General features: G+C 41.9%; 1 protein-coding gene across 2 annotated transcripts in view; it reads right to left on the bottom strand.

Moving 5' to 3' along the window:
• Positions 1-24,240, bottom strand: part of LOC137324972 (phospholipid phosphatase-related protein type 4-like) — a 63,216-nt gene extending 38,976 nt beyond the window's left edge. For both annotated transcript variants that reach the window (XM_067989666.1, XM_067989667.1), the window contains exon 1: positions 24,127-24,240. In XM_067989666.1, coding sequence (XP_067845767.1) covers positions 24,127-24,204 — 78 coding nt within the window. In that variant the 5' untranslated portion in view covers positions 24,205-24,240. The remainder of the gene's footprint in view (positions 1-24,126) is intronic.
• Between the last annotated feature and the right edge of the window lie 2,948 nt (positions 24,241-27,188).

The raw sequence follows: 27,188 nt of genomic DNA, 5'->3' as shown, positions 1-27,188 counted from the left end.
CTCATCGCAGGAATCAATCTAGTGATTCTTTGTTGCACTGCCTTTAAGGCAAGTATATCCTTCCTTAGGTAAAGAGACCAAAACTGTACACAGTACTCCAGATGTGGTCCCACCAAAGCCCTGTATCGCAAGCAGCAACTGAAACAATCATTATTCCAGAAAAAAATCTGAAGCCAATTGAATATTACAAGCGAAATTATTCATAAATCACACATGACACACAATATTTAAAGGTTGAATTGATTGCCATAGCTGTAGCACTCACCAGGAATAAAGGATTAAGAAGATGAATCATAAATTATCATATATTACAAATATTAATATACTTGGATTTTTACGTTAACAATGATTTGCCAGTTTAGGACTATTTGGAGAACTTAGAATGTGATGCACTACCTAGACTATAGTATATTGAAGAGTAATAGTGAGAATGGGAGTACTGATTACATTATACATCTGAAGCAAGCTTCCATTATAATACATTTAAGTAAAAGTGACTATATGAATGTATGGAGGAAACGGTAACAAATATTAAACAAATCACACTTATCCATGGATATTTTCAGCCTTTAGAAACCACGGATTGGCATCACCATATTTTTTGTTTATCAAACTGCTAATGACTTCAGGTTTTCCAGGTTTACCAGCAGAAACCAAGCCAATTAGGGCACTCCGTTATTGGAAGGATATTAAAACTATGGAAAAGGCATTGTGAAGATTTCTGAGGATAATACCAGGAAGGGGAGGTTATAATTATGAAGAAAAACTTGAAAAAATGATCGTTTTTTCACTGGAACAGAGAAGATTAAGGGGTGATCTAATCAAGGGTTACAAAATTATGAAAGATTTTTAGATGGTAAGTGGAGAAAGATAGTTTCCTTTGGTTGGCAAATTGATAACAAGAGGGTATTGACTCAGGAATACTGCTACAAGAATGAAGGGGAAGTTAGAAGAATTTTTTTACACACAGAGGGTTAGCAGAACATGGAACGTTTTACTACAAGTGCCTATTCAAGCAGAGACTCATTTAAAACAGAATTGGATAAGTATTTGAAAATGAAGCATATAAAAGGATGTGTAGAAAGCAGGGAAATGAGTTGAGAGGAGATAGTTCCAGTTGAGAAGCTAGCACCAGGATAGACATGGTATTGTAGGTTGTATCAGAAAATTGTATGTTAAGTAATGTTTTGGTCAGTTCTGGTCTTTTTTGCACTTGGAATGATTCACTGCTGATTACCACCTACCTCCCTCCCTCAGCTAATGAATTAGTCCTCCTCCATATTGAGCACCACTTGGAGGAAGCACTGAGGGTAGCAAGGGCACAGAATGTACTCTGGGTGGGTGACTTCAATTTCCATCATCAAGAGTGGCTCAGTAGCACCACGACTGACCGAGCTGGCCACGTCCTGAAGGACATAGCTGCCAGACTGGTCCTGCAGCAGGTGGTGAGCGAACCAACACAAGGGAAAAACCTACTTGACCTCATCCTCACCAATCTACCTGGCGCAGATGCATCTGTCCATGACAGTATTGGTAGGAGTGACCACAGCACAGTCATCGTGGAGGTGAAGTCCCGTGTTCGCACTGAGGACACCATCCAACGTGTTGTGTGGCACTATCACCATGCTAAATGGGATAGATTCAGAACAGATCTAGCAGCTCAAAACTGGGCACCCATGAGGTGCTGTGGGTTATCAGCAGCAGCAGAATTGTATTCCAGCACAATCTGTAATCTCCTGGCCCAGCATATTCCTCACTCTACCATTACCAACAAGCCAGGGGATCAACCCTGATTCAATGAGCAGTGTAGAAGAGCATGCCAGGAGCAGCACCAGGCATACCTAAAATGAGTTGCAAACCTGGTGAAGCTACAAATCAGGAATACATGCATGCTAAACAGCAGAAGCAACATACGATAGACAGAGCTAAGCAATTACACAACCAAAGGATCAGATCAAAGCTCTGCAGTCCTGCCACATCCAGTCGTGAATGGTGGTGGACAAATAAACAACTAACGGGAGGAGGAGGCTCTGTAAACATCCCCCCACTTCATGATGGTGGAGTCCAGCATGTGAGTGCAAAAGACAAGGCTGAATCGATTGCAACCACCTTCAGCCAGAAGTGCCGAATGGATGATCCATCTCGGCCTCCTCCCGATATCCCCACCATCACGGAACCAATCTTCAGCCAATTCGATTCACTCCATGTGATATCAAAAAATGGCTGAGTGCACTAGATACAGCAAAGGCTATGGGCCCCGACTACATCCCGGCTGTAGCGCTGAAGACTTGTGCTCCAGAACTAGCCAAACTGTTCCAGTACAGCTACAACACTGGCATCTACCTGGCAATGTGGAAAATTGCCCAGGTATGTCCTGTCCACAAAAGGCAAGACAAATCCGATCCGGCCAATTATCGCCCCATCAGTCTACTCTCAATCATCAGCAAAGCAGCACTTACTCACCAATAACCTGCTCACCGATGCTCAGTTTGGGTTTCGCCAGGACCACTCGGCTCCAGATCTCATTACAGCCTTGGTCCAAACGTGGACAAAAGAGCTGAATTCCAGAGGTGAGGTGAGAGTGACTGCCCTTGACATCAAGGCAGCATTTGACCGAGTGTGACACCAAAGAGCCCGAGTAAAATTGAAGTCAATGGGAATCAGGGGGAAAACTCTCCAGTGGCTGGAGTCATACCTAGCACAAAGGAAGATGGTAGTGGTTGTTGGAGGCCAATCATCTCAGCACCAGGACATTGCTGCAGGAGTTCCTCAGGGCAGTGTCCTAGGCCCAACCATCTTCAGCTGCTTCATCAATGACCTTCCCTCCATCATAAGGTCTGAAATGGGGATGTTCGCTGATGATTGCACAGTGTCCAGTTCCATTCGCAACCCCTCAGATAATGAAGCAATCTGTGCCCACGTGCAGCAAGACCTGGACAACATCCAGGCTTGGGCTGATAAGTGGCAAGTAACATTCGTGCCAGACAAGTGCCAGGCAATGACCATCTCCAACAAGAAAGGGTCTAACCATTTCCCCTTGACATTCAACGGCATTACCATCGCTGAATCCCCCACCATCAACATCCTGGGGGTCACCATTGACCAGAAACTTAACTGAACCAGCCACATGGATACTGTGGCTACAAGAGCAGGTCAGAGGCTGGGTATTCTGCGGCGAGTGACTCACCTCCTGACTCCCCAAAGCCTTTCCACCATCTACAAGTCACAAGTCAGGAGTGTGATGGAATACTCTCCACTGGCCTGGATGAGTGCAGCTCCAACAACACTCAAGAAGCTCGACATCATCCAGGACAAAGCAGCCCACTTGATTGGCACCCCATCCACCACCCTAAACATTCACTCCCTTCACCGCTGGTGCACAGTGGCTGCAGTGTGTACCATCCACAGGATGCATTGCAGCAACTCGCCAAGGCTTCTTCAACAGCACCTCCCAAACCCGCAACCTCTACTGCCTAGAAGGAAAAGGGCAGCAGGCACATGGGAACAACACCACCAGCACGTTCCCCTCCAAGTCACACACCATTCTGACTTGGAAATATATCATCCTGCCTTCATTATCGCTGGGTCAAAATCCTGGAATTCCCTACCTAACAGCACTGTGGGAGAACCTTCACCACACGGACTGCAGTGGTTCAAGAAGGCAGCTCACCACCACCTTCTCAAGGGCAATTAGGGATGGGCAATAAATGCAGGCCTCACCAGTGATGTCCACATCCCATGAACGAATAAAAAAACCATCCAAACCTTGAGATTTTTGATTTCCAACGAACAAGAATGAAATATACAGCTATGCGACGTATGAGGGCTTTTCAACAGTTTACTGATCACCTGACTAAAATGCCCCTCAATCCAGCTCTGCCAATGAGTGCAGCAGTAAACGGTTTAAAAAGTTGAAAGCGGTTGGCAAGGTGGGTGCTTAGCCTTTGGTGCAGCCTGTGCTCCTGGGCAGTCCTCCCTCAACAGCAACAACACTGAACCGGGTAATGTAACAATTGAAGTCAAATCCTTGTCAAACAGATTTTGTGCCAAAGAGTATAATTGCTTCATTATTGAATTAACTCCATTTGAGCAGGTAAGCTAATTCCAACCTGGTCATTTTAACTTCCCTCAGTGGAAAACAGACATATATTTTTCTGAATTTACATTAACAATGTAACAGGCATTATAAGCAACAGCAGATCCTTCAAAAGAAAAGATTGTTACGAGTTTCACTCCCCTTTTATTTTGGGCAGAGAACAGGGAATCCTCGATAAATGAAAAACTGATAGTTTCAGCTTCAAACCTTGTTTCTACCAGCCTCAACGCCCATCTCTGCTATCACTGCTATTAAAATACAGTGAAGAACTTCTCCCATTACGGTTAAAGGGATTGCCTTTCAGTGGGCATCAACTAATGAGAAGTGGACAGCAGAGTAATGTATAGTGTTGGAATGCCAACTCACGTAATACAATACGATTTGGATTCAAATAGATTCATTGAATGTTATAGCACAGCAACATGCCATTTGGTCCATTGGGTCTGTGTCAGTATTTTTCTCCACATGAGCCACCTATTCTAAATGTACTCTCCTACTCGCTCCCCATGCCCTTAATATTCCTCTTTTTCTCAAGCAATTATCTAATTCCCTTTCAAAAGAATTTATGGACCCGATTTCAATAACAGATTTATTGCAGAAAATTCCACATTCGAGCCATCCTCTGTGGAAATGTTTTATTTCTAACTTCCACTTTAATTCTTTTTGTGATCATCCTAAATTTGTTATCTGACCACTAGTTAACTTCCATACAAATTAGTCAACCTGTAATAACTTAGTCTCGTTGTTAAATGATGAAGTGATTCTTCTGCTATCCAATATGAAGTTAGACTGGAGAATTTGATCGACTATGGTTCTTTCACCTGATTGGGAAGGTGGTATTTTATGACAGACGTGGTGAGCTGTTGAATTTGATAATGAAAGGATGGGAGCACTTCATGATAAACACATGTTTTCCTCCTTATCACAACAGCCATGGAATTCTGCCAATTTTGTTTCTCATTTTCATCAATGACCTAGCAGCCATCGTCAAAAGTGACACAGTTCTCTTTGATGATCAAACAATCGCCTGCAGATGATAAAGACAAAATTGGGGACAGCAGCCACTTGAATGGTGTATTATCTCCAGCACTGAGGAAACCAAGTCAATAACTCTGTCAAGAAAGATTGACTGTGGTACTGACCACCCATGCTTACTCTATAAGGGTGAAAGCCATCTTCAGTTACTGACTTTCAGCTCTCATATTGGGTGATTGTATTTGACTATGCTGGTCCAAACAAGTGGTTGATTTAGCTTGAAAAATGAGGGTACTTCTCTTAAAATTATCGTGCTTTTGTCAACATCAGTAATATTTGTGTTCTGCAAACCCAAAGAGGAAATACTGCAGCTCTATTTAGCAAAGTACAAAAAAAATTCATTCTCTTACTCTTGCAGCCAGTACAATTCAAAACAATGCAGAACGATGGAATTGGCGATGATTGCTTGCTCCATTACTGAATCTATTAGCTCCAAGATTTTTTTTATTCGTTTATGGGATGTGGGCGTCGCTGGTGAGGCCAGCATTTATTGCCCATCCCTAATTGCCCTTGAGAAGGTGGCGCTGAGCCGCCTTCTTGAACTGCTGCAGTCCGTGTGGTGAAGGTTCTCCCACAGTGCTGTTAAGAAGGGAGTTCCAGCATTTTGATCCAGCGACGATGAAGGAACGGCGATATATTTCCAAGTCGGGGTGGTGTGTGACTTGGAGGGGAAAATGCAGGTGGTGGTGTTCCCATGTGCCTGCTGCTCTTGTCCTTCTAGGTGGTAGAGGTCGCGGGTTTGGGAGGTGCTGTCGAAGAAGCCTTGGTGAGTTGCTGCAGTGCATCCTATGGATGGTACACACTGCAGCCACAGTGCGCCGGTGGTGAAGGGAGTGAATGTTTACGTTGGTGGATGGGGTGCCAATCAAGCGGGCTGCTTTGTCCTGGATGGTGTCAAGCTTCTTGAGTGTTGTTGGAGCTGCACTCATCCAGGCAAGTGGAGAGTATTCCATCACACTCCTGACTTGTGCCTTGTAGATGGTGGAAAGGCTTTGGGGAGTCAGGAGGTGAGTCACTCACCGCAGAATACCCAGCCTCTGACCTGCTCTCTCCAAGATGTTGCTAAGCTGTGACTTTTCAAAAGATCTTTGCAGCCCTGTGTAATTCCAAGCACCCCACACAAAAGATCAGTGGCTCATCACCACTTTCTGCCTGCAGAACTCTCTCCTCGATAGTATCACCACCTGAAATTCTGCTCTTTGTATAGCAAAGTTCAAATTCTGAATTATGGTTGTTGAGTCAAGCATTCGACCATGGCAAATCTGTGGCCTGGCCCTCTGACAACCTGATAGAATTTATCTAAGATTTCTCGTGCTCCCAGCAACCAGCAGGGACAACATAAGACATCTGTCCGGCACACTGTTGTTCCATCATCTAACATTTACAAAAAACTGTTAGGATATTTAAAATGATATTGTGATGACCAGATAATAATAGGACGAGTAACAAACAAAGTTAGTACACTCTGGGGTAGTATATCATTTCTACATCAAACCTATTCTGATGATGGCAAATATTTAACACTATGCTAAAAAAAAAGTTTCTTATTATTGGATATTGTGGAGTCAATTTTAGTGTCCTTAAAGCCCATTTGCACACGAGATTGAGCACAGATGGGTAGTAATGGATCTTGAATTTGGGTAGAAATCAGTTCCACCTGACGTCTGCCCACTATGTGCCCTGCTAAGTGTTAGGGTCAGGTCTGAGGTGGGTGTTAGAAGCTCCTGTCCAACAGAGATGGGAGCTTCATTTAATATAAAATGGGGCGTGGAAGGGCTCGCTTCATTTCCTAGTCAGCAGGGTGCTGGATACCAAATCCAAAGCATACTCAAGAAATCTGGTGGCTGAGGAGGTCCTGCAAGTGGGCGGTCATTTAAAAAACAGTGAATTTAAAAGGCATCAATTTTCAGGTCATTTCTGTGTTGCTTTTTTTCCCCTGCTGGCACTTAGATTTTCATGACCTTTTTGTGCCAGTTGACCATGTTTGTTATTTTCTGTCTCCAGCTACCTTTTCTGGTACCAATGGGTTTGCCAGTGAGAATCCTCTTAACTGACATCTTCAGAAGAAGAGGAAGACCTATGGAGGGATGCCAGCTAGGCCAAGCTGAAAGGTGCTTCGTGCCCTACTGCTGGCACCTACATGTTTGTATTTGCAGACAGAGGGGAAATTACCTCAATTTAGCAGACGATCTGCTGATCGAAGCTCCTTCTCCCAAAGGAAATTGTGCCAAATAGGCCCCCAATAGTGACACTATGCTGTATTGAGTACCTGACAATGCAAAATGTCATGCTTTAGGTGGTACTACACGAAAAGGTATGCCAAAGTAATCAAGAGCCAACAATGCTTGATTGGTTGCACCAACCATTTCTGCATATTCTGGCACACCAACCTGGCAATAACCATAAGGACCAGTCTTCTCAAGGTCTGGAACAGCAGAAAGACAGATACAGTGATGTGCCATCTTCTGCAAGGACTCCTGCAGCTGCCATGCAGCATGGGGCTGGCACATGAATCATAGAATCATAGAATCATAGAAGTTTACAACATGGAAACAAGCCCTTCGGCCCAACATGTCCATGTCGTCCAGTTTATACCACTAAGCTAGTCCCAATTGCCTGCACTCGGCCCATATCCCTCTATACCCATCTTACCCATGGAACTGTCCAAATGCTTTTTAAAAGACAAAATTGTATGCGCCTCTACTACTGCCTCTGGCAGCTTGTTCCAGACACTCACCACCCTTTGAGTGAAAAAATTGCCCCTCTGGACCCTTTTGTATCTCTCCCCTCTCACCTTAAATCTCTGCCCCCTCGTTATAGACTCCCCTACCTTTGGGAAAAAATTTTGACTATCGACCTTATCTATGCCCCTCATTATTTTATAGACTTCTATAAGATCACCCCGAAACCTCCTACTCTCCAGGGAAAAAAGTCTCAGCCTATCCAACCTCTCCCTATAAGTCAAACCATCAAGTCCCGGTAGCATCCTAGTAAATCTTTTCTGCACTCTTTCTAGTTTAATAATATCCTTTCTATAATAGGGTGACCAGAACTGTACACAGTATTCCAAGTGTGGCCTTACTAATGTCTTGTACAACTTCAATAAGACATCCCAACTCCTGTATTCAATGTTCTGACCAATGAAACCAAGCATGCTGAATGCCTTCTTCACCACCCTATCCACCTGTGACTCCACTTTCAAGGAGCTATGAACCTGTACTCCTAGATCTCTTTGTTCTATAACTCTCCCCAACGCCCTACCATTAACGGAGTAGGTCCTGGCCCGATTCGATCTACCAAAATGCATCACCTCACATTTATCTAAATTAAACTCCATCTGCCATTCATCGGCCCACTGGCCCAATTTATCAAGATCAATGGACATTAATGGTCAGCTGTAGCCCAAAACTTGGCTGCAATGCTGACCTATGGGGTGGTGCTGTGAAGTGGCTGAGAGGACAACCTTCCTTGCAAGTACATCATGCAGCATCACCTCCATGTCAGCCGCCATTGAGGAAGAGTCAGGTGCTGAGCTACTCCCTTTCTTGTAAGCAGACTCATGCTTGTGCCTCAGGTTTCCTTTCTCTTCATTTTTCCCTACCACTGCTTAATCCATAGCTCCTGTAGCCTTGGCAAAGGCTGCTATCGGGCTGAGATGCCTTTTGAAACTCTCCAAAGATTTCCTGAATTGTGATACTCCACTTTAATTGTCCCCATCCTTTAAATTTCACTTACATGCATTTTTTCTCTCCTACCAATCACGTTCTCCCTACACCATTTTGAGTTTACATCTGGTGCTGTGAATAATTATTGAAATGAGCGTATACCAGAGAATGGAGCACTGTTAGCACTTAACCTTCCAGTGGGATTTGCACCAGTTCTTAAGCACTTAGAACTGACTTAGTGCTGAAGATAATGTAGAAAATAACCAAAGCCTACCTCATTTTATCACTTCAACCTTATTACACGTTATTACTTGAACATTATTATACAAGTTCAGTCTTTGCCAATATACTATACACTAACAAATTCAAAACCTTCAAATAAAAATGTGCAATGCCCATTCTGTTTTTCATATGCCTTTGGCCACTAACTTAAATATTAAAGAGTTAATCAATGATGAATGATATTTACATAACATGCAAAAGTCAAAATATGATTTCCCACAGATAAGGAAAATGTCAAAAACCTATATAATCTTCTGTAAGGACTCCTGCAGCTGCCATGCAGCATAGGGCTGGCACATGAAGGGACATTAATGGTCAGCTGTGGCCTAAAACTTGGCTGCAATGCTGACCTACGGGGATGGTGCTGTAAAGTGGCTGAGAGGAACATTGAATTAACATCTTGCATCCTTCTCATTTCAATGTATTCTTATTATGTTGCAGAAAATATGGATTTAATCAATGTTTATCATAATATTGTAGGTTCGAACCCTATTCCAGGACTTGAGCACATAGATTTTCAACTTACTGTCTGGACATAAAGCCGACATTGCAGACTGGCTGCCCATTATAGAAATCACCCAATTGCATATCCATTGAAATCAATGGAAATGAAAATCAAGTAGATTCCAGAACAGGTGGCCAACCCACACTGCCGGTTTTATGCCCAGGTGGTAAGTTGAAAGTTTACCCCATAATCTAGACTGTAGTGCAGCATTGAGGGAATGCTTCCTTGTTGAAGGTAATGTCTTTTGGATGAGACATTAAACCAAAGCCCCATCTGTCTGTTCAGGTGGATGTAAAAGATCAAATGGCACTATTCAAAGAGCAGGAAGTTCCCCTGATTTCCTGATGAACATTTATCCTTCAACTAACTTCACTAAACATTATCTGGTCTTTTATTTCATTGCTGTTTGTGGGACTATTCATATTCAGTGGCTACCATGAATACCTACCTATTACATGGAGGTTACTTTATTGATACAATTGTTCTTCGTCCTTAAATGGTTTACAATTTGATTTTTTTTGAAGAGTCTAGCATTTTATGTTACCAATTGATCCGACCTAGCTTTGTTCTTTTCAAAGTTCGTTTGTGACCCATTCAGAAAATATATAACCTGCTCGATGGATTTCATCACTTTTACACTCAACAGGCTTTGATGCAAATGATATAACCAAAGTTATAAAATTGACAAAAAACTGTCAGTCTACAGAATCACTTGAATTTTCAAAAGAATATGATTAGTTAAGAAAGATCCTTAAACACAGTCACAATTTTAGAATTTTAAATTTTACACATTATTAAATACTGAAAATACTTTTAAAATCATAATCTATTGGCAAAAATGAACTCAAATGTGGCACAAAAACATACAGTTTTGCAGATATAATCTTAATATAATAGAATTAATGTACTCAGTGTGTATAATCAAAGTCACCACCATTATAAATACAACAGTGATTGAGAGAGAGCAGTATTAAGTTTGTAATTATGTGAGTTCATTTGGAAATGCAAGAAACTACCCTGCTGCATGGCTGTGCTGCTAAACCTGACCAATTTCTTCGGTGAACTCCGAGTGGGAGTCCCACCATTGTTGATGAGGCCATCTCAGATAGGACCGGAGGTCAATTCCTGAGGCAAACCTCAGGCACCTGCTTTTATACCATGGACAACAGCTTCTGGGGCCAGCCAAAAAAACAAAACTTTTTAAAAACATCTTCCAAAAATTCCACCTTGATTAGGCAGGGCCGCCCTTTTTGGATACTCCCTTGGTTCCCTTAGCAACCCCTCGACACTGCTGTTCCCTGCGCCCACGGTTGCTATGGTGCAGTTTAACGCCAGCAAGTTATAAGGTTACAAAATACATACTCCTTCTCAGTAAAACCCTTTCTTCCTATTCACTGGCGTTTTTTTTAACTTTCATTATATAACACAAAGTAACACAGCAAAAGCTGGCAGCCACAAGGTGACAGTAACAGAAGGTAAGAACTCTGATGATAAAACCCTGATGAGAAAGCTCTAAAAAAATGCCAAAACTAAGCTTACATTCTGTCTTGGAGTGCTTACATGATTGAAATAAACTCTCAAACTTTGGCTGCTTAAATTAAGATTAATTCTCACAACGTAGAACATTGCCTGAACCCCTCAATTCTGCTACAGTTTTGTAGGGCTGAGTATCACACTGCAAAGCACACTGATCTATCTGAGCAGTAGCTAGTACCTGATATTTTTACATAATGTACTTTTAAAAATTATTTTTGAGTTTCTTATTCAGTTTTTGCGATATCACGTTGCTGTGATGACTGACAACACACATATTCTCCTTGATGTGTAATGGTGTTTACAGATGGCTCTTAATCCCTTATGTCATTAGCAATGTATGGTTTAACAATGTTTAATTAACTGATCACAATAGTAATTGTATAAGTAAATTAGGAAATGCAATAAATGGTTCAATTTTGTAGTTCTGGATTCGACTAGGGACCACTCCGGATCAGAAACTCATAAATGTTAGCTAAATTGCAGAATTTGCCATCCATTATTTATTGTATTGTAATGGTAGGATATAAATTAAGATGTGCTTATTAGCATCTTTCAGTCTTCTTTTGCCCCCATGTTGTGTGTTTCATACTGTTAGTGAAAGTCAGCAATGGGAGCTATCTGTGTGGAAGCTACTTTCCAGTGACACCATGATGGTCTTCTCCAGTCAAAAAGGAAGGAACTTGCATTTATATAGCACCTTTCACAATATCAGGACATCCCAAAGTGCTTTTCAGGCAATCAAGTACTTTTGAAGTCTGGTCACTGTTATAATGTTGCAAATGTGGCAGCCATTTTGCACACAGCAGGGCCCACAAACAGTAATGAGATAACAACCAGATAATCCGTTTTATTAGTGATGTTGGTTGAGGGATAAATATTGGCCAGGACACTGGGGAACATAGGAACAGGAGTAGGCCATTTAGTCCCTCGAGCCTGTTCCGCCATCCAATGAGATCATGGCTGATCTGTGACCTAACTCCATGGGGTAAATTTTAATGGGGAGCCGGGGAGAGGGCAGGGGAGGGGGGGTGGAATTCTTATTAGGAAACCCAGAAGTATGGGTTTCCCGGAGGTCCTTACGATTTTGACATAAGGACGTCATTCAATTTTTTTCTGTAAGTTTTTCCTGCCCGACAGGCCAGCCAAATTGACAGGTTGGCTGTCAGTCGGAAGGGATAGTACCCAGGGAGCGGGTGCCAGCAGGTAAGTCTTAGATCGGGGGGTGGGGGCTGGTCGGTCATCGGGGTGGGGGGGGGGGGGGGGGGCGCGGAGGTCGTTCTTTGGTGGGATTGGACACCAGGAGGGTCGGTCATTAGCGGGGGGGGGGGGGGGGGGTCGGAGATCATGCGGGGTGTCAGACATGGTGGGGGGCTTGGCTGATCGCGTGTGTAGGATCGTGGCATGTAGGCTTGTTGGGCCTGGAGGAAACACTCCTGCTCCTCTTGGCCCACAAGCAGTGCAATAAAGGCACTTACCTGTTGATCCAGCCCTTCCCACCTCCTCTTACGTGGCGTGAAGCAGAAGGCCCGGGAATCCCAGCCCCCAGGAGTTAAAAATAAAAAACCTGTAAAAATGGAGGCCTGCAGCCTCCTTAAAAGATTTCAGTGACCGACCTGCCTCCTGAGAGCAGAATGGTTGCCTGCCCCTTGACCAGCAAAGGTTAAAACTGCAAGTGGGCGGGTTGGAGGCAGGTTGAGGTCGGGTTTTACATTTTTACAATTTTTACCTTCCCACCTGCCCCTAACCCACTCGTCCTTGGGAGTTAAAATTTACCTCCGCCTTAGCCCCATATCCCTTAATACCTTTGGTTAACAAAAATCTATCAATCTCAGATTTAAAATTAACAATTGAGCTAACATCAACTGCGGAAGAGAGTTCCAAACTTCTACCACCCTTTGCGTATAGAAATGTTTCCTAACTTCACCCCTGAAAGTCCTTGCTCTAATTTTTAGTCTATGTCCCTCAGTCTTAGACTCCCCAACCAGCAGAAGTAGTTTCTCTCTATCCACCCTATCAGTTCCCCTTAATATCTTGAAAACTTTGATCAAGTCACCCCTTAATCTTCTAAATTCCAGGGAATACAATCCTAGTAATCTCTCCTCATAATTTGACCCTTGGAGTCCAGGTGTCATTCTACTAAATCTACGTTGCCCTCCCTCCAAGGCCAATATATCCTTCTTAAGATGCGGTTCCCAGAACTGAACACAGTACTCCAGGTGTGGTCTAATTCCTAGGAACTCCCCTGCTCTTCTTCGAATAGTGCCATGGTACCTTTTACATCCACCTGGGAGGGCAGATAGGGACTCAGTCTATCATCTCATCTGAAAGACGGCAACTCCAACAGTGCATTACTCCCTCAGTACTGAACTGAGATGCCAGTCTATATTATGTGCTCAAATCTCTGGAGTGGGACTTGAAATCACAACTTTCTGAATCAGAGGTGACTGCTACCACTGAGCCAAGGAAACAGGATAGAGTTTTGAGAAATACACTCAATGCATGATGTCGCTGGATTGGAGATTCTGTATCTGTTATTTGTTACCAACCTGCTCCTGGCCAGTAGTTTGAAAGCATAAACTAAGAAAATAAGAGAGAGCTGAGAAACATAATGAGCACATCAGTATCTCCATTTATAACATTAAAGATTGTGTGGCAATTCAATGGAGTATTGTTCTCCCTTATTGGTAATAATTTTCCAAAATTCTCTGGACTCGGCAAAGGTCCCAGCAGATTGGAAAACTGCTAATGTAACACCCTTATTTAAAAAGGGTAGTAGGCAGAAGGCTGGAAATTATAGACCATTTTGCCTAACATCTGTGGTGGGTAAAATTTTGGAGTCTATTATTAAGGAGACAGTAGCAGAACATTTGGATAAACATAATTTAATAGGACAAAGTCAGCATGGCTTTATGAAGGGGAAGTCATGTCTGACAAATTTGCTTGAGTTCTTTGAGGATATAACGTACAGGGTGGATAAAGGGGAACCAGTGGACGTAGTGTATTTAGACTTCCAGAAGGCATTCGACAAGGTGCCACATAAAAGATTATTGCTCAAGATAAAGAATCACTGGATTGGGGGTAATATTCTGGCATGGGTGGAGGACTGGTTATTTAACAGGAAGCAGAGAGTTGGGATAAATGGTTCATTCTCGGACTGGCAACCAGTAACCAATGGTGTTCCGCAGGGGTCGGTGCTGGGTCCCCAACTCTTTACAATCTATATTAACGATTTGGAGGAGGGGACCGAGTGTAACATATCAAAGTTTGCAGATGATACAAAGATGGGAGGGAAAGTAGAGAGTGAGGAGGACATAAAAAACCTACAAGGGGATATAGACAGGCTGGGTGAGTGGGCGGAGATTTGGCAGATGCAATACAATATTGGAAAATGTGAGGTTATGCACTTTGGCAGGAAAAATCAGAGAGCAAGTTATTATCTTAATGGCGAGAAACTGGAAAGTACTGCAGTACAAAGGGATCTGGGAGTCCTAGAGCAAGAAAATCAAAAAGTTAGTATGCAGGTGCAGCAGGTGATCAAGAAGGCCAATGGAATGTTGGCTTTTATTGCTAGGGGGATAGAATATAAAAACAGGGAGGTATTGCTGCAGTTATATAAGGTATTGGTGAGACTGCACCTGGAATACTGCATACAGTTTTGGTGTCCATACTTAAGAAAAGACATACTTGCTCTCGAGGCAGTACAAAGAAGGTTCACTCGGTTAATCCCAGGGATGAGGGGGTGGACATATGAGGAGAGGTTGAGTAGATTGGGACTCTACTCATTGGAGTTCAGAAGAATGAGAGGCGATCTTATTGAAACATATAAGATTGTGAAGGGGCTTGATCGGGTGGATGCGGTAAGGATGTTCCCAAGGATGGGTGAAACTAGAAGTAGGGGGCATAATCTTAGAATAAGGGGCTGCTCTTTCAAAACTGAGATGAGGAGAAACTTCTTCACTCAGAGGGTAGTAGGTCTGTGGAATTTGCTGTGGATGCTACATCATTAAATAAATTTAAAACAGAAATCGACAGTTTCCTAGAAGTAAAGGGAATTAGGGGTTACGGGGAGCGGGCAGGAAATTGGACATGAATTTAGATTTGAGGTTAGGATCATCTCAGCCATGATCTTATTGAATGGCGGAGCAGGCTCGAGGGGCCGATTGGCCTACTCCTGCTCCCAATTCTTATGTTCTTATGTTCTTATGTTAACTTCAGAGAATGAAACGTATAAATCATTTCATCAATTTTGCTCGATTATTTTAAGTAAACTAATGAATCTCCCATTGTTCTAGAATCCTGGTGTGTGATGGCAATGGCCAGGCAGTGTGTGGAGGCTGCTGCCAGGCTGCGTGTAGATTTGGCCTAGGAGCTGAAAAAGAATTAATACGGACGGTTTGCAGTAGTATCAGACCAGGCACTGAGGAGGGACCACAGGTGTCTGATGGAGAGTCGATAGGCAATGGCAAAAATGAGACAGGGATGCCAATTTAACAATTAATTTATTGATTTTGTGTGCAATGTATTATTCATTTAGAAAATGCAATAACAGTTAGGAACTAAATAATGTTATATCTAACTGTCTAATTTTAATAGTGGATAGAATCTAGGAGCTCTCAGAGCAGCCATATTGTGATTGCTTCAGTGACAAAAATGACCAGCCAGGAGTGACACCGTAAAAAAGTTTTGATAAAATGAGGGCGGTTTTTGTGCCACTACCACCCTGTTTGCACTTAAAAACAGGGCAGTAGCGAGCCCAAAATCAAGCAGCAGGTAGTTGTGCCAACCTATCACAGCATTGCCATCTGTCCTGAATTCCAAGTGGACCAACATCTTGTCAGTCAGAGCTCCTATCAGAAACAAGCAGGAGCCTCATACATATATGCAAATCAGAGTCAAATGATACAGTTAAGACCCCGACACCATTTTCGTCTGAGTCCGCCTAACTGCCGCTGGTTCTTGCTCTTGCCCACCAATCATGGGCCGTACAAGTCGGGAGATGGCCATTTGCAGTCATAGCTAAAGAGATCTTCAGCTGTTGTCAGGGAAAGCTGGCAGAAAGCTGGATGGAGATTTTGGAGACATATTTATGGCAATCGCTTGTGTGTTTTGAACCTCAAACGCTTTCAAAGGCTATGTAATTGCTGCTGTGGGATTTGTACATGTATTGCACACTGCTCCAAAATCTTGCTTCTTATTATTCTTGATTATAATACCCCTACCCTTTAAAGTGGTGCTGCAAACCCTTCCCAAATGCCCGCTGTCCTGCCTCCAGATCAGCGAGCTGCCTATTGGGAAACTCATTCTGTTACTGACTCTCACTGACCGCGTCATAAAGACCCAGGACCAAAATTGATCGAGTCCACTGCTGATCCTTCTGGGCGACCACGGTATAAGCTCTGCTCACCGCCCGCTCAAAAAATGCACAACATGAAAATTGTCCCCAATGTGATTGGTTCCATCACAAAAATATCCAGTCAGAAAGGACACTATAGTCACCAACCAAAAGCAATAAAAACACTGAATTTGAAAGATCAGATACGAGTCAACAATGAACCAAACAGAAAGCTCATGGATGACAGACAGAACTGCTAAATAAATAGCTATGACAGTCAAGTATCATGTCTAAAATTAAGATATAAATTCATGTAACTATAGAAATGTATTGTGTATGTAAAATAGTCTTTTGTTTAATTCACTTTTTCCAATTATTTTGAAATATTTGTGGCAGAAATAAAGTATTTAATTTAAATGTAATTTATAGTCTAGGTTACAGTGAGCCATTTTTAATGCTGTTGAAAATATCAAAATTGTCTCCTGCCGTTATAAGATAATGAATGTTCTATATACCACTGAAATACTGCTGTACAGATGTCCCCTGATGTCTGCTTTGAATTGGGTCATGATCTATTATCAAGGACAGTCAAAATCACTATTCTCTATAATTGTCCCCTGTGATTTAATGTCTAGATAGGGTGTGATTGCTTGGTTTCCACTAATTATTACCCATTTTTTCTCATTAATATATATTTTTTTACATATACACACATTTATTCTACAAAGTCTCTTGATTTGGCTGACTGCAGTTTTCTCCTGGATCATGTAAATCTGCAGATTAATGACCTGATTGCTTTTGTGAAACGCCAATCTGGCATCTAACGACTGATAGCTTTTGCTGCGGAATATCTTTGGGATAAATTACCATATTCTGTGTCTTAATTTGGATTTTACTAGTTTTAATATGAGTTTCAAAATGTTATTGCAGCTTGTGTCTTTCGTTGTTTAAAAACGCTGTGAAGTCTAACATCAAGCTTAATATATGTTAAACTGTCATATAACTGGGACAGCACAGGCAAAAGTGATGGCACTATTTTACAAAATCTTAATTATTCCCTTCTTGTTTGATTCATAATGCATGTTACTGATCATCCATATATAATGTATACATGATCATTTGTCATTGTGTTCAATGGCAAATACATTTCTCTTTTTCCCAATGTTACTTCTTGAATCAGATTACAATTATGTGCCTTTCCTCTTGACCTGACAATTCTCATGTACAGGTACACTGAACAAAATCCCAACTGTGGAGAATTTGTGAAGCCAAAATCAATCCTCTTTAAATCTGATAATTAATGACGTGATTTGTCATTCTGAGATAGGATTATATTTAATTTGAGGGTGTAAATTTAGTATATTCAAAGTATTTTCAGTGTAAATGCTCCTACTAAATCTGTAAAATATATAAAGGATTGTTTAAAATGTACAATTCTTTTAATATATTTATTATGTACCAAACATTTGACTTTGACTGATGTTACAGTTAAACTCTTGTTACTACCAAAGTAAATGTTCCCTCAATAGAGAATATGAAGAAGCCATACAGCATCATTTCTACATTCAGCTTGTTTTGTTATCCATGTTACATACCAGAACTGAAAAAATATAAATATATATTATATATATATAGATCTAGATATAAACAAACTTGGGGTAGGCTACCCAACCATTGGAAAAGAAGGTTATGCTGATAGGGTTAGATGAAGGAAATTGGGAGGAGTCTCGTGTGGAGCATAAACACTGGTATGGACCAGTTGGGTCGATTGGCCTGTTTCTCTGCTGTAAATTTGGTGTAATTCTATGTAATCCTCCAAATTAAATTGTGCACTGACTTAAGTCAAAATTAACAAAGCTGCTTTCATGGATCACCCACTCTACCTTGGACAAAACTAGCTTGTCCTCAACAATGCAAGGCAGAAGTGCAGATTGCTCACTAAGTGCTGCAACTTAGAATTCAGACGCAAAGACGGATCAGAGCAAAGAATAAATGGAGCACAGATATGTCTGGAGAGTGGGAGGAAAAAGACTGGTAAAGGAGAACAGAAAAAGAAAGAATAGATTTAAGAGACTAGGAGGGATGTTTTCTATAAAGGGAGGGAGGTAGTGACTCGTACAGACTGGAGTGTAAGGAAGACTGGTGAGATTAAAAAGGAATGAGCTGAAAAAAGGCAACCATAGCTGATGTTTAGGTTCATGGAGAACAACAGGTTGATGTTGATAGACAAAAAATATAAAATACATAACTTGTGTCCATATTACCTTGTGTTTTGAAGGTAATAATCCCACAATTGCATCATTCCAAAACTGTACAAGTGGTCTGATCATCTTCTGGTGTGAGAAATCAGACACTAATGGTGCAAAGTGTTGACTTGCAAAAGAAAGAAGGAAATGTATCTGGAATGCAGACTTCTATATACTCTTCTTGAAATGTTGCCTCATAATATATAGAAACTATAACATTTTCTTGTGTCAGCAAGTAATATATGTCCTAATATCACTTCATCACTAATCACGAGGCACAATGGTACTTTTGGTTTTATGATATAGAATATTATTCCAGGCTTAATCATTGACATGACACAGCAGTCCTTTTGAAAGTTCAGTAAAGTTTTCTAACCCCAGTACACAGGCTTATGAACACCTTTAAAAGGGTAAGATATTGTTATTTTCCTCTATAATTCTACGTATTCACAGACACAATGCGACAAATGGCCTCCTTTTGCGCTGTAAGCTTCTACAGAATTACAAGAATAACACAGTCTAGAGTGTTATATGTTTTAAAATTGTTTATGAAGAATGACAAGAAAGGAACTATTTGTTTAAAATGAAAATTAGAACATCTGGCACAGGCCAACATAAAGTGTTCTCTAGAACTTTCTTCTTCAAGTTTATTTTTTAGTTAACAAATGTTGTTCATAAATTGGTGCATTTGGATTAATACAAGACAATGTTTAACTTCACAGGAGTAGAGAGAAGGAGTGCGTAAACTCACTTTCAGTTTTGGATCCGTTATGTATTTGGAGGAGGTTTTGTTTAAGTTTAATTCTTTAAATGCATGTGCCGGGCAGTGTGGGATGTGCCAGGAGATCCTGAGGCACATGGGCTACAGGGGGAGAGATGACATACAGTAAAACCTGATCTGCCCAAGGTGTAAAACCTGATCTGCCCAGATATCACTGAAATTTGTCAGAAGACATACAGAACTACAGACAAATAGGGCTTCTATTCCCTTTTGAGTTTAAAAGGTTGAGGGGTGGATCTAATCGATGTGTTTAAAATGATTAAGAGATTTGATAGAGTAGGTACAGAGAAACTATTTCCTCGAGTAAGGGTATCCAGAACAAAAGGGCTCAATCTTAATATTAGAGCTAGGCCATTTAGGAAAGAAATCAGGTTAGCACTTTTTCACATAAAGGATAGTAGAAACCTGGAACTCGCTCCCCCGAAAGCCTATGGATGCTGGGCTAATTGAAATTTTCAAGACTGAGATCGATAGATTTTTGTTGAGTAAGGGTATCAAGGGATATGGAGCAAAGACGGGTAAATGAAGCTGGGGTACAGATCAGCCATGATCTGACTGAATGGTGGAACAGGTCGACGGGCTGAATGGCCTGTTCCTATGTTCGCAGGTTGCAGCCACAAAAGACGTTACTGCATTTCATTTATCGCAAGAATTAAAAAGAAAAGACATAGGAAGTTTGACATGATGATCTACATTTTAAAGAACTTTTTCCCTTTAATCTTCAAGTGAAATGTCAGAATCCCTACACACATAAGATGTCTAAACCAGGTTAAAGCTTTGGAATGACTTAAGGAGTTGTTGTAGCACAGATTGAGGCCAATATCTATCAATAGCAATGCATGGCTGGCAGTCCTGAGTTCTTCTTCTGGCTCCTGTGTCAATCTCTGGCCAGGAAACAATGGAACACTACATTCATGCTTCCTTGTTCAGACTTCCATTCAAATCAAATGCTAATTAAAGTTTAATGTCCCATCCTGTTGGTTCTTTGCTAACTTTAAAAAATATATTCAAATTAAACATTTAAAGCTCTCAGATGAGCTGTGAACATTTTAGGCTTGGATTAGCACATCTGCAGTTATATTGCAGAAGGTGTGAAGTGTGTGTGAGATTACCTCCTAAAGATGGTCTGACCCCTGGTTGAAAGCAGTTTCAGGGTGTGCATCAATATAAAAGTGGCACTATAATTCAGAAGACTACTTCTAGGAGGCTGCCTCGCACTTGTTTTTAGCTCTCAAAAAGTGTTGTATAAATCCTAAATGTGCTTCAGGTGATTTGACAGTCAAATTACATTACACAATTTACATTGATAAGAATCCACAACTGGTTTTCATCAATGCAAATTCTGTATTTGTTATAGTGGTTAGGTAGGAAACATGGACACAATATAAACATTGCATTTTTGTGTACTATGCAACATATAGGACTGTCTTGTTATTTTTATTGAGGTCAGAATGGTGGAAAATCTGGCTAAGGAGGATCTTAACAGTGTATTTACAGTGCAGCTACTGGTCTGAGACAGTTCAGGGTTCCAGCTTGACAAGACTTTATTTACATTGACTGTTTACTGCTTGGCAGGAACTGTTGCAGTCTTGTCCAGGAGAGAACTGTGCGCTTGCGTCTATATAAATGTGGGCATAGCTCGCTCGCCAACAGTTAAAAATGTAAATATTTATAAAGGAGGAGAGAAAAATCTGAGCTCTCAAAACATTTAAATTGTGTCAGGAGTTGGGGTCCAACGGACCCCCTGAGCACTTTGTAAAGCAGGTTTGACACTGCACTGGATACACATTCCAAGCAGTATCAAACCGAAGCGGAGTGAGACTATCACCTGCAGGGAGTCTCCCATTGGGTCAACGGATGAGTCTCAGTTGTTGTGGGTGTGCTGATGGGAGAAAAGCCAATTTCCTGGACACACATATACAGCTGCACATATTGCATTGGAAGCCTGATGAAGCGGGTAGATGAGTTACCATACTTGCCAGGTGCTTAGCAGTCAGATCTTGCAACCTCACAACCTCAAATTCATTCATACTGATCTGGCAGACGTGACTCCATCATGGTCTACCGGTGGCTGTGTCTTCCCAGGTATTGAGCTTTTTCAATGATGCCAGCATTGCCAAGAGCGCAAACATGATCACTCGCATTGAGAGAGCCACCATTGAATTTTGTTTCTATCGCCAGCAGTTAAAATCCTTGCCCGCATCGTGCTCTGCCAACCGAACGAATAACCAGAGGAAAAAATTCTCCCAGAAAGACGAGGCGGATTATGACGTTCTCAGCCTGTCAAATCCAGGAAAAGTGTAGAGCACCAGAACCTCTCCAGTGGGTCTCACTGCAGTTCATTCATTAGGTTGGGCCCTGACTCCAAATTTACACTGCCAATTTAGCATTGGTGCAAAGCTAAAATTGCTTTGCACCTACACTAAACTTGCAGTGTAACTGCCCCCTAACAGTATGTTGAAAGTGACTGGAAATAAAATGACTAGAAGAGCCTGGGGTAATTTGTGTACAATAACAAGGAGATGGATTGGCTCACACCGTACTGTGCAATTGGAAGTGAAATAATGGGATGTCAAATATTATACTAGGGTATTACTGCTGTTACTTTGGTACTGTATGCTAATGTACGATATACAGCAAATTGAATTTATTATTAAGAAATAATGGCAAGGGGGCATGTGCTATCAGTTTAGGAATAGAATAGAAAACTGAAAGGCTGGTTCAGCTCTTTTACAAAAGTATCCTACAAACAGCAAGAATTTCTTTGTCAGAATATCTGTGTCAGGTACAAGTTTACAGTAACTCCACGATGGGAAGGTATCATTGGCTGAGCTACACAGAGAAGTGTAAGGACTTGCACAACACCAGGTTATAGTCCAACAGTTTTATTTTAAATCACAAGCTTTCGGAGCGTTCCTCCTTCGTCAGGTGAGTGAAGGGTTCTAAAAATGCATAGCATATATAGTCAGAGAACCTCACCTGACGAAGGAGGAAAGCTCCGAAAGCTTGTGATTTAAAATAAAACTGTTGGACTATAACCTGGTGTTGTGCAAGTCCTTACATTTGTCCACCCCAGTCCATCACCGGCATCTCCACATCATGGCTACACAGAGAAGGAAAGAGGTTCTGTGCTGGCCTGTCATTTTAATAGATGGCAAATGACAAGCATGTTCTTCTAACTGGAATGGGATAGCTGGAGTGCTACTGTTTGAGCATATGGAATCCGTGGTTCTCGCCACACAGGGAATACCAATGTACACCCGTCTTTTACAAGCTCTATACCAGAAATGGAATGCCCAGAAATTACTGGAGCGAGCCATCTCGCGGCAAAAGCCACAAATTAGATTTTTTTTCCTCACCCTTCTGATCGTATTATTTTTGCAACGCAAATTGCCGGAAATGAGAATTGATTATGTCGTGGTGAAAGGTGTATCTCCTTAACCACTGCAATTTAAGGATAGAGAAAGAAACTGAGCAAACAACAGAGAAGGAAGTTGGGTGAATTAGAGTCAAATTAGATACAGAAAGAGAAATAAAGAGAGGGGATTAAGAGAGGGGATTAAAAGAGACAGAAAGGAATAGTACGAAAAAATTAAAAATTAAAAATTTTAAATATCTCTAGGAACAATTTACTACCTGCAGGAGTGATACGCCACAGTTAGTTTCAATTGTTTGTTTTCTGGGCCTCCAAGATTGAGTGGCATATCAGGACTATAAATCACGTCATTAACGGTTTTGTCGAGGCTAAAGGCAAAGCGGCGCAAATCGTCCAGCAATTTGTGGCGCAAATCGTCCAGCAATTTGTGGCGAACCAGAACTCATGGCGTATCTCTTCATCGCCACAAATTGCTGGGTTTTTTTACGCACTGATAACACCGTGCGCCCTGAACTCGCCATTATTTTTCCAGCAATTTCTGGGCCAATATGAGTTTATTGAGGACATCAGGCTAATTTTGTGCCATCCTATTATTCACAATATGAAGTATAAGCAATTGGTTCCAGGCTTCCCCTCACACTCCACAACGGTTCATATTGTAGTGTCTTCTCCACTGAATGATTTGAAGGGCGGCTTGTTTTATGATATATTGTAGCATAACGTTCAGTGGTGAATTAAAAAAAACTAACGAGAAACGGTGCTACTCCAATGTCTGTGAATTGTAAAAAGGGAAATAGCACTGTGCTATGTTGCAGCTTTTACTAGTCAATGTGCAAACAGTAATGCTGCATGAACATGCGAATTTTCCACAATTTTTATGCATTAATCGAATAATTGCATGTGTGTTAAAACAACTGGAAAGAGAACGCTGGAAATATTGCATCAGATGTACCTTTACTGGAGGCTCGGCCACTTTGGATCGATGCCTGCTTGGTAAATACACTCTGCACTGCTGCTGTCGACGTGATTCCCATGCACGATTGTCTAATGTTAAGAATAAATGGTCGCATCTTGGCTTTACCATTGAGAAACATGGGATGTTTCGGAGGGAGAACCCCCGAAGATATCTATCCCTGAAATGACAGGGGCTGGGAATTTCCCTAATTGGAAGTTCCAGTGTTCATAATCTTGGCATCGGTGACAAGAAACACCGTTAGGTCCAATGGGTCTTACCTGCGGCTGCCAGCGATTGCCTATCCAGGGTCCACTTACCTCCACGAAATAAAAGCAAGGCAGCAGAGTAACGCTGTCTTTCGTTAGCCTCCCTTTCTGCCTCTCCTTCGAAGACATGTCCGGTCTTCAGCACACACCGCCGATTGGTACAATCGATTGGTCCAAGTTCTGCTCTCGTCTGCAGAGCGTCGCTTGCTCGCTACTGTTACATTCCCGAGCGTTGCCTGTGGCTCGATAAATCTCGCTGTTTCTCCGCAAACCAAGTGCCCGTATATTCGAGCTGTGTAGAAACAGGCAAAAAAATAAATAAATAGCTGGTCGCAGCAGAGATAAAGCAGTGTAGTCAATGGGGGTTGTCTGCTTATTGTCACTTTTCTATTACCTGCCCTATTTCTGGCTCTTGGTGAAAGTCCTCCCCCCCCCCCCCCCAGCCCCCCTGCAGCTTTAATATGCTCCAATTATTTAAACGTACATATTAAATCCCAGAGTTTAGCACAGAGGGACGGCGCGTCACTAAACGGTTCTATAGCGGTGGCATATTACTACTGTGACAGAATTTAAAGGGACACACACCACCAGATAGAAAATGATGTAGGACTGTCTGTCAACCCGCCTGTTGGAGAGAGTCAGGTTATTTCATTAGCCTTGAACCATCATAGATTAAAAAAAATAATCGGATTTAACAGCGGGACCACATCCCTTGAAGGAGTTCGGTCCCGCATGTTATAAGTTGCAGATCTTCCCTATTCTCATGTGTTTTGATACCATAATGCTCTCGCTGTGCAATTCATACATCTTAAATTAAGCCAAAAGCATCATATATATTTTATTGCATCTAATTAATAGATGCCAAACTCAAGTTTTCGGGCCCACGGGGTTTCTTTTTCATGTGGTTAAAATCGCTCCCATGGTTTTTTTTAACACTTTCGTATAAAAAGAAGCAACTCAATTATTCCGGCGAAAAAATAGAAAATTGGCGCCCAATATTCATATATTGGAAAAATTAAATGTTGCTATGCCTCTATTATTGTTCATATATAGTTATTTCCGATTCCATCCTCAGCGAGTCGGTTTATATTGCCACATGCCAGTCTCGACACCTTTTGAAGTATGGCAATAGTTCGATTTGTGGCATTAGGCAAACCCCTGTACGTAAAGCGAAAAATAGTGTGTCCAATGTTTCAGGACAATCATCCCTATAGCTGGAGCTGAAGACCTCGCTATTTTTACAACAAAGCTACATGACTTTTTAAAGGTGTAACAAGTTTAAGGCAAACGTATGTTTATTAAAGAACACACAAAAAGTCGTGCCAGAGATCGTTACAGTAACGGATGACGATCCCTGTATCTCTAACCAAGTCCTAAATGGGGTCTTTAGAAAATCTCGACATTCCATTAGAAACACCTAATGAAGGAAATGTAGCGACCAGAGGAGCAATCCTTACCCCTTGTGTTCAAGCACCTTGAGCAGTTATAGACTTACTGAAACTAACCCGTCCTTTTCTATATCTGGAAAGATACATCACTTTGGGGAACTGTCAACCCGATAAATTTAACAACTGAAAAGCTTAAATTTGTTTAAAAAAAACAGAAGCGAATCAAAATTCTAGGAACACGTTGATAAAATGACTTACATCACTACCTGTGGTGGAACAAAGCAAGGCGTTCTTTGCGTGTGTAAATCATAAAGCTGCATAAAATTCGACTCCCAACTACGGTGAGATGTGCTAATATTGGAAGATTGTCTTTTTAAAGTCCCGGTACACAGGCTTTGAAAACCACATGCGTCCCTTTTCACGTGTCAAAGTATGCAAATAGATCACGTACTACTTTTGAAGCACTTCAAATATAAGATTATACCATTGGTTATGGTCAGAGTAACCCATCAGGTTAATAAAAAAAACAGGTTCAGTTCCTGTGAGAGTGAGTTATCCTTATACATAGGTCATGTCCCGTCCTTCATCGCACCAAACATGCATACTTTGTTTTCTGTGAGTGAATAGTGTTCACTTTGGTTTAGCCATTAAATTATTAATTGCTACAAATTATTCGTGGCATGTTGTAGAACATCATAATTGCAGGTAATAATTTAGATCATAAAGTAATGGAAAAGCAGTTCAGTTAAATTCAGCTATGGAAAGTCTAACATTTTTTTTATTCGTTCACGGGATGTGGGCGTCGCTGGCGAGGCCAGCATTTATTGCCCATCCCTAATTGCCCTCGAGAAGGTGGTGGTGAGCCGCCTTCTTGAACCGCTGCAGTCCGTGTGGTGACAGTTCTCCCACAGTGCTGTTAGGAAGGGAGTTCCAGGATTTTGACCCAGCGAAAACGAAGGAACGGCGATATATTTCCAAGTCGGGATGGTGTGTGACTTGGAGGGGAACGTGCAGGTGGTGTTGTTCCCATGCGCCTGCTGCTCTTGTCCTTCTAGGTGGTAGAGGTCGCGGGTTTGGGAGGTGCTGTCGAAGAAGCCTTGGCGAGTTGCTGCAGTGCATCCCGTGGATGGTGCACACTGCAGCCACTGTGCGCCGGTGGTGAAGGGAGTGAATGTTTAGGGTGGTGGATGGGGTGCCAATCAAGCAGGCTGCTTTATCTTGGATGGTGTCAAGCTTCTTGAGTGTTGTTGGAGCTGCACTCATCCAGGCAAGTGGAGAGTATTCCATCACACTCCTGACTTGTGCTTTGTAGATGGTGGAAAGGCTTTGGGGAGTCAGGAGGTGAGTCACTCGCCGCAGAATACCCAGCCTCTGACCTGCTCTCGTAGCCATAGTATTTATATGGCTGGTCCAGTTAAGTTTCTGGTCAATGGTGACCCCCAGGATGTTGATGGTGGGGGATTCGGTGATGGTAATGCCGTTGAATGTCAAGGGGAGGTGGTTAGACTCTCTCTTGTTGGAGATGGTCATTGCCTGGCACTTATCTGGCGCGAATGTTACTTGCCACTTATGAGCCAAAGCCTGGATGTTGTCCAGGTCTTGCTGCATGCGGGCTCGGACTGCTTCATTATCTGAGGGGTTGCGAATGGAACTGAACACTGTGCAGTCATCAGCGAACATCCCCATTTCTGACCTTATGATGGAGGGAAGGTCATTGATGAAGCA

This window comes from Heptranchias perlo, chromosome 9 (genome assembly GCF_035084215.1).
Source record: "Heptranchias perlo isolate sHepPer1 chromosome 9, sHepPer1.hap1, whole genome shotgun sequence".
In the NCBI taxonomy this organism is placed as follows: domain Eukaryota; kingdom Metazoa; phylum Chordata; class Chondrichthyes; order Hexanchiformes; family Hexanchidae; genus Heptranchias; species Heptranchias perlo.
Note: the sequence above shows the minus strand (reverse complement) of the source record. Positions and strands in the feature narration are given on the sequence as shown.